Source organism: Notechis scutatus, chromosome 1 (assembly GCF_049901735.1).
Source record: "Notechis scutatus isolate UNSWTSFEM ecotype Mainland chromosome 1, rNotScu1.2, whole genome shotgun sequence".
NCBI lineage: Eukaryota > Metazoa > Chordata > Lepidosauria > Squamata > Elapidae > Notechis > Notechis scutatus.
Genome location: NC_142009.1, coordinates 190,579,068 through 190,591,844, shown reverse-complemented (window position 1 = coordinate 190,591,844; position 12,777 = coordinate 190,579,068). Strand labels below are relative to the sequence as shown.

General features: G+C 38.2%; 1 protein-coding gene across 2 annotated transcripts in view; it reads left to right on the top strand.

Annotated features, from left to right (window-relative positions):
* ERICH2 (glutamate rich 2) overlaps window positions 1-12,777 on the top strand; it is a 29,908-nt gene that overhangs the window by 3,726 nt on the left and 13,405 nt on the right. The window contains exons 4-9 of one of the 2 annotated variants that reach the window (XM_026677749.2): window positions 61-97; window positions 3,989-4,022; window positions 4,258-4,306; window positions 6,826-6,862; window positions 11,718-11,801; window positions 12,448-12,530. In XM_026677749.2, coding sequence (XP_026533534.1) covers window positions 61-97; window positions 3,989-4,022; window positions 4,258-4,306; window positions 6,826-6,862; window positions 11,718-11,801; window positions 12,448-12,530 — 324 coding nt within the window. The remainder of the gene's footprint in view (window positions 1-60; window positions 98-3,988; window positions 4,023-4,257; window positions 4,307-6,825; window positions 6,863-11,717; window positions 11,802-12,447; window positions 12,531-12,777) is intronic. The other variant, XM_087949738.1, reaches the window with a different exon arrangement.

Genomic DNA, 12,777 nt, shown 5'->3' with positions numbered 1-12,777 from the left:
CGAGGTTTGAAGGTATTGATTGAATATACATGACATTTTTCTTTGTTGTTTTTTTTAAAGATGGGTTTATCTTAGAAACTCGTTTGCCTTTGTCAAGGTAAGGAAGAAAGAAATTTTTGCTCTGGGGGAGTTTAAGCATTCTGAGAATGGAAGATCTTTTGGTCTCCTCAGGTTTCTCTTCCTGATAAAATACTAACAATTTTTATCAATCAATCCCTATTTGGAATTAAATTTGACCAAATAAATGGGGCTTGAAGGGAAAAATAGCTGTAGACTAAGAACCTAACTACATTGCACACAGATGGTGCAACAGCCTCTTCTCACTTCCTTCCACAAAACTCTTCAAAGGGAAATGCAACTTTGGTAAAGAAACTAGAGAAAGTGTTTCATCACCTCCCACTTTCTATTTTTCATTTGATTACACTGTCCCAAAGCTGTTTTTTTTTTAATTAATGAAGCAAAAGTATCTGTTTTAGGTATGGGAAAAGTTTACAGTTAGAACAATGGCATGAGGCCAATCCAAATATTGTAAACAGTTTGCAAGTTTCTGAATTCTCTGGAAATTTCTTCTCATCCTGGGGAAAAGAGGAGCCGGTTGAAATTAATTACTGGCAATTTTATGGAAACTCTTAACATTGGAAATGAGACTAGTACAGTACCACACATTCAAATTTAACAGAGTAGACACTACAATAAATTTAGAATGCATACAAAATTACCCATTTGGTGCTTAGAATGATGTGTAATTTTAGAAAGTACCAGTATATACTCTGTAATCTTTCTCCATTCGTATGGGAAAAATAGGTTCTGTGGTATTTAAGACAGGAGCAGGGGAATAGGGGCTTTTTACACTAACAGAGCTAACTATAATGGGGAATAAACTATGCCCTTTATATAAATATTGGGATAATAGCCAGCAGGGGGAGATAATGATTGACTGCTACAACCTATCATAGGTATTGCAAAGAAAACAGGCTGCTGTTGGCCTCCCTATTTTTTTCAGACTGGAGCCTAAGTAAGCCTAGGGAATCAATGTGATTGGAAAGGTGGGCCTTCAAATTAAATGTTAAAATGCCAAAAATCAATTATTGGGGAAACATCTGTTGTCTAGGAATTCATCCTGAGGAAAGCACTGCTTTGGCATTGCAAAAATCTGGCCAAAAGAAAAAGTGGGAGCTAATTTCTCCTAGCATTGCCTGTCAGACTGCTTTGGATGTAGCAAGAGGTAGGAACTGAAAGAGACAGACAGACAGAAGTCCATAGTCTATAGGAATTCCATTTTCTGACCAGAAGCTCTGTCTAACTCTCATCCATTTTGATTGATAAAATCTTTCAAGTTAAGAATGTACCAATAAAGGAGAATATTTGTAGCTCAGCAAAGAAATGAGGGGTCTTTGGTGCTCTCTCAGCTTGCTTGGTTTCTTGCAGACATTTCATTACCCCAATTAGGTAACATCATCAGTGCTAGTAAGGAGTGCTGTTTGCTGTCAGTTTATATTCTAGTGTCTTGCCTGTCTTTGTGGGTGGGGATGGTCTGAGCCCCAACCCACGCTGCAAGAAAACAGAGAGCATCAAGGACCCCTCCCGATGAGATTGTCCCAGACGGCTAGGGAGGATTGTTAGTGCTTTCCTGAAAGCAGGATGTGTTCCTGCCTATTTAAAAGAAGCTATGATAATAATTTTGTGGGGTTTTTTTTAAAGCCCTCCCTTGAGCCAGGAGATCACTGTAATACAGGCCAGTCTCAAATATTATAATCTCTGAGTAAAGGTTGAATGAAAGTGTTTCGGATTGAAATAGTTTCTTTTCAGTACCAGATGATTTTAATTATATTGATTAGACAAGACAGTCTGAGTTTCAGCTGACATGATATTTGATCATATGTCAGCTAAAACATTTGGTCTTGATAGTTTATTAGATATTTTGGTAGTCTAACCATTGTATCTCTCTGGGTGATTTGGTGGGCTTGGAAATAGACCTAGGAACAGTTCTTTGCAGAATAGTGTATTTGCAATGATTTTGGTCCCATTTTTTGGACATGTCCAGAAGTTCATTCTGGGAGACTACTGTGCAGTCCTTAAGCTACTGACTGATGGCCCCCTGATGATTCTGTTGTGTCCCCAACTCTTTAAAATGTACCTAAAACCACAAGGAAACTTATTTGGGACTTTAGAAAGGGAGTCATCAGTATGCTGATAACATCCAGGTCCACTGATTCCTCCTAACTAATTCCAAAGAAGCAATCAGTACACTAATGCATAATTTAAATAATGGCCCAGATAAGGGAGAATGTCTTATGAATCTCTGCTGTTGCTAGATTCAGAGGTGGTGACTGTGGCAAGGATGGTATTTGCATAATTGCAGCCAATATGCCATCCATTCCTTTCTGATGTTTTTCATGCTTGGGGTTTCTCCCCTTGACTACATCCTGCATTGCCTACTATAGCGTATTTTATGTAGAGCTACTCTTGGAAAATATCTTTGGCAATTGATGCAAAGTGCTGTGACTAGGTCCAAGATTTAGGGGGTCACAACAGAGTGATATTGAACTATCTGTATTAGCTTCTACAAGCTTAGTGTGTAAATTTAAGTATTGGTTCTGGCCTTTAAAGCCATAACCAGGTTAGGGCCTTGGCATGAATTAACTGAGCCCAGAATGAACAAGGAAGAGGGTTTGAAGTGTTCCCATCGGTGACTTGGTGGGGATGGCAATTAAAATGTGAGAGATTCTTTCAGCAACCAGAGATACCATTATGCAGATTAACTGAGTTAAACTAGGCTTTGTTTCTGAAGTTGGCCTATAAGGGCAAGATGTGGGAGCTGTTGATTTTTCCTACTGTTGCTGTGCTGCCCGCCTCCTGCTATAGAGTAGCATCCATGCCCAATATGTTTGACCCCACTGCTGGGTTGGTGATGGAGACCCATAGACTTGTGGTGGCTAAGTGGCTTCAACTTGCATTGGGAATGGAATCCAGAAGTTGGGAATTCATCAAAGATCAGGCCTAAGAGGCTGGTCAGACATTAGAACTGCTTTCCATAAACAGATGGAATGAAGAGATGCAGTGTGACACAATAATCTTAAGATAGAAGTTTCATGAAAAGGACAGAAGGGATGTGCTCAGATGATGGTTAGGTGAAAAGAGGAGAGCCACCAAATAGTTTTGGGCTGGGAACCTATAATCATTTTACTAACTAAACTGTACCTAGTAGTTTTCAGACAGAAGATTAAACCAGGGAGCATTCCTATTCTTGCAAGAGCAGTGTATTATCTTACCAAATCGCCAGGTTGATTACTAATGTGTATTCTGTCACTTAGCAGTGATTGAAACTGTGATAAGTAGTGGGTAGATATTTTCTGATGCTAACATACTGTGTTATGGTTTCTCTGTGTGTCAGGAATATTGTAAGGAATTCTGTATCCTTATATAAGGATTATTTCTTCTGAATGATGTAGCACCTGCACTGAAGATCACTAAAACACCTTCCATTTGTATATTATTATATTGTGCCTTTGAGTCAGTCTTGACTCCTGGTTATTGCCTGGACAACTTGCTATAATTTTCTCCGCCTGAGAGATAGTGACGGGCACCCACGTGGCTTTGTGTCTAGAGTGGGACTAGAACTCACAGTCTCCTGGTTTCCACCCTGTTGCCTTAACCATTACCCCAAATTGGATTTGTAAATACATACTAAGCCGTAACGTAATTGCTTGGAATATTTTTTGGCATGCTATGTTCTATGAACTTAATCTTTGTGATTTATAAACTATGGTTTATAGCAAGGTGAATTGTATAAATTCTGCCAGTTATGGTTTTTTTAAAAAATGCTTAAGAAATCTATATTGTAGCACGATGTTTGAACCACTTCAAGATTTAGTGATCCCCAGAAAACTAGAGAGCAGTTTTGGGGTGTTTATTTTGAAGCATTATTTGCGTTTCACTATGCCATGCTGCATGTACTTATTGCATGAATTATTTTATCTTATACTAGGCATAATAGTTTGGGAAGGACAGATGCAATGAAGGTAAAAATATTCATCTGGAGTTTGCTATAAGTTTCTCTTTGAAAGGAACGTATATGCTGCTATTTAATAGTTTTGATGAAAAGCATCAGCTTTAATCCATTGAATATACATAACTGTAATCAAGAATCACATTCTGTACTGTATTGTCATCTTTTTTGGGAAATTATTCTATTAAGAGCATTCATGGTGAAGAATTTAAAGACCAAGTAAAATAGCAATTCTGTCTGTATTGCAGGAACAAAAGAATAAACATAATGGAAGATTGCATGTGTTTGGTCCAGAAGGTAAATAGTACATGTTATCATACTGTAACTAAAACCCATGAGGCCACGTCCCTGCTAACATTTTAAGAATCACGTGCCATTTCCCTCCCCTGGCTTCTGGACATACCCATATCAAGTCTCTAGCTCTTGAATGAATCTGGTTTAAAGCATTGTTAAGCATACTGGATTAGTCTTCTGCTTAATCCTATTATAGATTCAAGGTGTGAAAGGCTGGAATACTTTGTCACAGTTATCACTGTGGTAAGATCAACTGACTTGTTATCTATATGGACACACTTCCTCCCTCTCTTCAGAACACTAGTCAGCCATTTCTGTCCAGGTGGTTGCTCTCTCCATAAGCACTTGGTTTCTAAAGTTCTGTTTTCTACCTGCCACCTCACCAAGCCCCTCTTATTATTGATGCCAACTACTGTCCAGACTTGAAAGGAAAACTCGGCTATTTTATTCAGAAAAAAAGAAAAGGATGTTTCTGTTGTTTTGCTTTAAAGATTTGTAAAATATGTTTTTGCCTTTAAAAGTAACAGTCCTATTTTTCCTCATTACAATGTTCGGAAAATGAGAGGTATTGACCTGGGGTTTTTGTAGGGTGTTTTTGTGCAGGTTCCCCTACATTTGTCAGTTTCAATTAGTTTTTCACTTCTTCCATGAAGTAAAAAAGGAGATTGCTCAGAAATTAATCTGTTTTAATTATCGTGCTGTATATGGTCCAGTTAACTGCACTATGTTGACATATCTGCTTTTCCAGAGCTATTTCTCTCCTGTAGATTTCTTTATTTCACATTCAGAAAAATTAGGGAGATGCCCAAGTGGAGGCTGGAGAGAGGCAAACCGACCAACCTAAAGAAGCCCAGATAGAGTCCTGAAATCAATTTTCCAATAGTACTGCATAATCCTGACACTTCCTGTTGACTGAAAAATGGAAGATGTCGGAACTAGAGAAAAAATCAACTGAATTGTTTAGCATGAGTGTGCTGCTGACCTGTCAGGGCAACACCATTGAGCACAGACTTGGAGCAGAAACAATAGAGGCAGGATATGTGGTAACTCTTCCTAGCTGAGTTCTTTGTTGTTTCACAACTATAGACAGAATCTTGCCAAATTGAAGCACTCTACTATCTGTATTTACCGTCCATTTTGAGAAACTATTAAGGAATTCTGCACCCTCTTTGTCTCACACATTGTATCTGGACTGACCTGCCTCTTATTCTCTTATTCTTCTGGAATGTACCCCCTTCTTCCTGTGATCCAGCCTACTACATTCCATCATAGGAACCACCACCTTGAATTGTGTCTCAAAACCACTGACAACCAGCGCATTTCTCAAAGGAGCAGGGTGATTTAGGTTTTCAGGATATACCCATCATTGTCTAGGCCAGCACATTCTACACCAGCTGTAGCTGTTCCAAATGTTTTTCAAGGGCAGCCCACATATAGCATATTACAATAAATAACAACCAGGAGGTGAGTAGAGTAGACCTTGACTGTGAACAAGGCCTTCGGGTCCAGAAATGGTTGCTTCCTGGCCACAGCTGCCTCCTCTTTATTGAACTGAAATTGTGAGGATGGCAAAATTGCAGGCCACTTCTGAATGGGATAGCACAGTCCTTTTCAGAGTCAAGATGGTATTTCTCTAGAGTCACTAGACCATATACCCAAGATAACTCTGTCTTGGAAGGATTTAGCTGGAATCTGTTCCTCCCCATCCAGACCCTCATAGCCTCCAAGCACTGATCAGCATATCTACTGTGTGGTTTATTTGGCCTAGGTCCAAGATTATTTTGATGATACTGAACCCTATGAACAATAGATGATTTCCCCCAGATATTAAAGGGATCTTAAAGAGAGATTTTAAAAGAGAAATAGGAAAATGTTCGATGTTAAAGAGAAATAGGAAGATGAGAGAGCCGTGAAGGATTCCATGTTTAGATGTCTGAAAAGAACTGTCCTTTCTCCCCTCTGCATGACTGGACCTGCCCTTTCAGGAAGGAAGGGAGACCTTGCAAATTGATCCTTCCTTCCTCACTGCCTTGGAAATGGTCCAAGAAGATACCATGATCGATAATACCAAAAGCTGTTGCGAAATGAAGGAATAGGATTGCATTTTTTGATCACAGTCATAAGTTTTGATCATAAGTGATTCAAAACTGTCCAGTTGAGTTTTTCTGCTGTATTATGGCCTTGATTGCAATGGTTTCAAATAAGCTGTTTCCTTTAATTGCTGGAGTTGCATGATCACCACTCTCAATGCAACATCTTCTAGCAAGGAACAGTTGGCAGCAGATCTAAAGTGATCCAAAATAGTCAGGTCAAATGGAAGTTTTTGAATAGGGGACCCATGACAGCTGCTTTTAGAGGCCACAGAAAAACCCCTCACTCAAAGAAGTTAAGGAAAGCCTAGCAAATATGTTATTTTATTGTAGACACACTCTTATCATTCTGTGCTTTCCATTTTAAGAGAAAAAATATGATTAATAAATTGACCCTGCATCAAACAAACTATTTTCTGTTTCTATTTTTAGAGGAAGTAGTTATTGAACCAGTTCAAACAATCCCACGGTAAGGAGTCACATTATGTGGCTGGTGTATTTCTTATATTTTAAAATCATACCTTGTTAATAGATAAATTGGTAACAATGTCATAATTTTTTAATACATACATGTATAGTTTAGAAATAAATCTCACTCTTTCAAGTAAGTACAAATAGCATTGAAATCACAACTGGAAGAACTAATACTGATTCATAGTATATACTGTAGGTCAGCGGTCGCCAACCGGTAGGCCGCGGCCCACTGGTGGGCCTCGAGAAAATTTTGGTGGGCCACAGAGAAATCTCACACACACCCCCACTCCCCCAAAGCAATTAATCCAGGCTGCACAGAAACACAAGGCTCTGCCGTCCACATGGCCCGCGGGAAACCTCCCCGCCCACTTACTCCTTACCTGGCAAACTTGCTTGCTAAGTTGCTATTTTTCCTTTTTCTGACCATCAGCTGTTCTGCTGTGCCGGGAGATTTAGATTAGCTAGGAAGCAGGAAATGATTGGATTTCTTGCTTTCTAGCTAGTCTTTAGATCTTCAGCTCTGCTTTTAAGCACAGCCGAACCTCCCTTAGGACTGAAGGTTCTATTGTTCAGTGCAGACTCACGGCAAGCAAATTTGAGAGACTGAGCTAGCCGATGGCAGATAGATAGATCACTGAATGATTCTATGAGCAACTCAATCTGCCTGCCTGCTGTGCCTGATTTTGGGTAAAAGTTGCTCTTTTTTTTTATAAAAAAATCAATATTTATATAAATATTTACAATATTTACATACCAGCCATGCCCAGCCAGTCACATGACCACCAAGCCACACCTACAAATTAGGCCACACCCACAGAACCGGTTAGTGGTCCCTGGGATTTAAAATTATGAGTTTGGTGGTCCCTGAGGTCCAAAAGGTTGGCGACCCCTGCTGCAAGTAAAACACATGCAGGAATTGCCAGCAGGATTCCTGTGAATCCCAGTGTGCTTACAGACACTGCCCTTGTTGCCTGCCAAGCCGCCATCCTTTCCTACTTTTTCTATATTTAAATTGTTTTAGTTTTAAACAAAAAGGAAGTAGGCAGGGTACAAAGCAAATTATCCTTAAACCAGTGGTGGTATGCCACTAAAGATCAGCTGAGAGGAGAAAGAAGAGAAAAGCACAGGATCGGCCCTCCCACCTGCCCCTTCACTTTTCTTTATCCTCTCATCCCTGATTGGCGCTGCAGATCTCAGCTGGTAGGCAAAGCAAACCCACCAAGCCATGCCCACCAAACCAGTGGTCAAACCGTTTGAATCCCACCACCTAGCCTTAGGTTAATTAGCTTCGACAAGAATACAGTCAGATCCCAAAGAAGTTCTTAGGCAATAAAAAGCTCTTTAGATCTAGCTTTATTGATTGTAACCACACTGCTGAGAGAAAAAAAATGGTAAGGATAAACTGAGGGATAGGAGTCTGTACTCTCTGTGGTGTCTAATGGGACTTGGCGATTGGATATAGATCCTCATGCCAGCCCGTTTCTTTTGCTATATATGATATGTTTTCAAAATTCCAAAGCCACCTGTTGGGTTAGAAGGTTTGGGAGCACTTAATTAGTTCAATACAGGTTTGTTGAAAGCATGTTTCTGTGCTGTTTCCAAATATTCATAGAATATATATTTGGTTCCAGTGACTGGAAAACTTTCCACTTCAATCTTGGGTCCAATGCAGGTGTGCTGTAAATGTAAATAAAGTGTAAAAATGAGGAATGGGCTATTCAATTGCACTTAGTTTATTCTTCAGTAAAGAAACAAGCTTGGTTCTCACACTACCACTGTAACATCCAATTGGGTGTGATTTTTATGAAAATATTCATAATCTGGCAGCCCATTCCTATTCCATCAATTTTCCTAAGCGCTATCATATCTGCATTTTACCTGTGTATAATGGCTTGTTATCACTATGCCTAGATTATGATCCCGGAGCAGTTAAACATTCAAGGGTTGGGTTGGGTTCTCTCACACTATCCTTAGAGCCTGTGCTAAAATTTTCTTTGTACTTGTTATTTATAAGGGCAAAATTAAGCATTCGGCAAATAATTCAGAGTTTTTCTCATTTTCCATTCCCATGGTTGTGGCGAAGACACTGAAGTTCAGTTTCCATGTAGTGACATATTTGAGTTCTTGTGGCCTATCATTCCCAGTATCTCTTCTTCTTTTTTTTTCTTCTAAAAACTTAAAATAGCAGAAATACATGCTGGGCTGCCAGAGGTAACTGAACAGCAGCATCACACCGTTGAACTTGCTGGAGTCAGGCAAGGGCCAGCACTACTCACCCTTTTATCTACAAGGAATAAAAGGCTCTTCTGGCAAAAGATTGTCTGAGAACTTCCTTTCATTTGTCAAGATCAGTTCCTTGCGATATTTATATAAGCTTCCACAGAAGTGGTGCGAGGAGGGCAGAATGAGCAAGACATCCTTGCACCATCTCAATGCATGCCCTGTTTTTGTACATGCGTTGGGATGTCACCTGTCCATATATAAAGGGTGGAGCTTGCAGCGCAGTACAGGTTATGGTTGATTTGGCAAAGCTGCAAGAGCCTGTGGGTGCCCGTGCTGTAAACAGTCGCTTATGCTATTGCAGTCACGGCCTGTTTGTAGAGTCATAGCAGTGCTTCCCAAACCTGGGTAAATTAACTTAATAGAACTGCAGGTGATTCAACATAACAACTCTGGCAAGAAAAGTGGTAAAATGGAGCAAAGTTCACAACAACTTTCTCACTTAGCAACAGAAAATTTGGGCTCAGTTGTCGTAAATCGAGGACTACCCGTAACACAGTCTTGTCTAATTTGAGCAGGTTGATCTGTGGAATAACTTCATGTCCCATCCTAGCTTTCTAGTGTGATTTTTTTTCTGTCTTTCAAAAGTAAAATTTCTCTTTAAGGATAATTAACAGTGTCTATAGCAACATATTTGCTTTGCAGTCTATATCAGGGGTGGGATTCTACCAGTTCGCACCTATTCCCTAGAACCGGTTGTTAACATTCTAAGCAGTTCAGAGAACCTGTTGTTAGAAGAAATTACTGGCCTAATCCTGTAAGGAAGGCAGGAAGGAAACATTCTGGTGTTGCTTACAGAAACTGCCTCTCCATTAACGCTTATTACATTCTTGGCAGGACTAGACTTCCTGTCTCAGGAACTTCTCTGGAGGTTTTTTTTCCCCCTCCTTTGCTGGTCCTTTGCTTGTGTGGCGTGACCATTCAAAGTTAAAATGGCACTGAAAAAAGTGACTTATGACCATTTTTCACACTTACGACTGTTGCAGCATCCCCACAGTCATGAGAGGCCAGGCAAGGAGATGTGTGCCTCGATGTGAGTGATATTGAGTTGGCCACACCCAGCCAATAACATGACCACCAAGCCACGCCCACCAACTAAGCCACACCCACAGAACTGGTTGTTAAAAAATTTGAATCCCACCCCTGGTCTATATGCTTTGTTCTGAAGAAGTAAGTCCCATTTGACCTTAGGCAAATGTATTACAGGGTGGTACTCTTGATAATTAAACACATGAAAATGTGGTCACTGAGCATTTCCTCTGCATGAGACATACACAAGGGAGTATGTGCTAGTGTGGGGCTTTATACTGCTTGTATTGAAAATAATAAGTTTTAGCAGGCTCTACATCACACGGGTGTATCCATTAGAGGTGACATCTACAATTGTTCAGTTCCTCGAATCTATAAGATATAATTCATTGTATGGAATTTTTTTTAAATTCCACTGAATTAAGTTTAAAAATAATTCTTTTTAGCTATTGGTATGAAATAAAATATGAAAATAGAATGCTCTGTGTGTATGTCTGAGTGTATGTTTCATAAACACAAAAGAAGCTTTTAAATAGATCAAAATAAGATTGAATAATTATATATATATATTTATTGATGTGCTTTTGATTGTTTTTAACACTTCATGTGTGTGTGTGAAGTGTTAAAAACAAAAGCGCAACAATAAAATTAAAATTAAGAAGCTAAAAGTAGATATACTCTCAGTTGAAATTCATTTTAGTAAAACTGAAATGTTATAATTCAAAGGTTTCTCTGAGTATGAACAGCTTCACCTGTAAAAGGGTATTAAAATGAGAATTTGCATGGACTTTTTTAATGGGAGTTGCAGAGTGTGAGAACTACCTTAGACAATCCCAGACATGTTTTCTAGATAGTACTGGATTATTTCTAACTTGAATATGTACTAAGCTATCCATAAACTATTATGAATAAATGATGTAAACATTGTAAAAACCTATTACAGTGAAAACTACAGCTAAAAATATTGAATAATAACTAAGTTGTAGTACAAAATATTTTAGAAAGATATTTAAAATTAAGGAACTATTAATATTTACTCACATTGGAATACCAGGGCTATAAAATAGGACATTTAACAATATTCCACAAAAAAGGTGGGGTAGCAAACCATTTCAGTACTGTTTCCAAGAAAATTGTGTAAATATGTTTGTGCAGTTACCAAGAGTTGAACTTCACTTAATAATGTTTTTATTGGTCACTCTCTAAGTTATTTAAATTTAAGAGACAAACTTACAATAATTGAAGTATTGAAATAATATATTAATTTTCTGTAGAGATATATGGTATTATACATTTCGTTATTATTTTAGAAAATGTATTAATTTTTCCAGTTTACCAATTATTTTATGTCTGTATTCTGTTTGTCTTACATTGTGCCAAAATCAACCTTTTACCTTAACCTTGAAAAGATGGAATACAGGAAAGCAAAAATAAAAAGTTACAGCAGCTATTTAAAATTATATTTTAGTAGAATCATTATTTTGTCGATATTAAAAAAAAATTGCAGTGATATATTTTTTAAATTTTTTTAACCAAGGTAGTATGGGATGTGGAAATGAACCTACAGGCAGATCTTACACTCCGTCAAAGCAGATCTTGTTATGTACAGCTAAATCATTAGAAAAGTAAGTCTCACTTCAGTTGAGTTGTTAATTAATTCTATTACAAGAACAAATTGCTGACATCAAGCTTTTTTAATAGTTAACTGTTGTTCAGCTGCCCAACTTTGTAGATCTTGACAAGTTTTTATAGCCTGCCTTGAAACGTTGTAGATTTCTTTAAAAATCTTATACACTTGAGGGAGGTCCTGCCCCAAATGTCTATTGCCATTGTGACAGCTAGATGTTCAGAACAAAATAATCGTGTGAAAAGACCTCCGTAATTGTATTGGTTTTTATGGCAATTGGTGTAAGGATAGAGATGCCCTGCAATGCAATAATGCTGCAATAATAGTTTGAGATCATACATGGCCCATTCTGGTCTCAGTCCACAGACAGGGAAATGCAGCATTAACTCTGAATAGCTTTTTTGTTTGCCAAAAGCAAACACCAGATGTGCATTTTTTAAAAATGGGAGAGTTACATGTAAAATGCAATTAATGTTATTTCTAATTTGGCCCTAAACATTAAGTAATTCTGACCTAACCATATAAAAAGAGTTTTTTAAAAAAACCGCTGAGACCTATTTAGTATTTATTCTGTTGGCTAAATTTGTTTTTGTAAAAAAAAAAATTTGCTTTTTTATTGTTTGGGATAAAAACGCAATGCTAAGACGGAATGCTTTAGCGGCAAGAATTGTGAAAAAGAAAAATCCAAGGGCGAATGTAAAACCACATGACTGCCTTGAAGAAACAGGTGAGATTTATGTCTGCATTTGTGCTTTATAGATAATATGGATGGATGTCTGTTGTTGGAATAGAGAGTAGAAGCTGGAATTCAGCTATGTATTTCCATCATGAGTAGCCTTATTTCCTCTATGTATAAATTGGCCATGTCAGTTTATCTGATTTTTTTAATTTGGTATTTTCAGTATAGACAAATTATGGTTCTGGACATGCATGATTTTGCATGTGTGCAGTCTCTTTATCTTCATAAAGTGGTG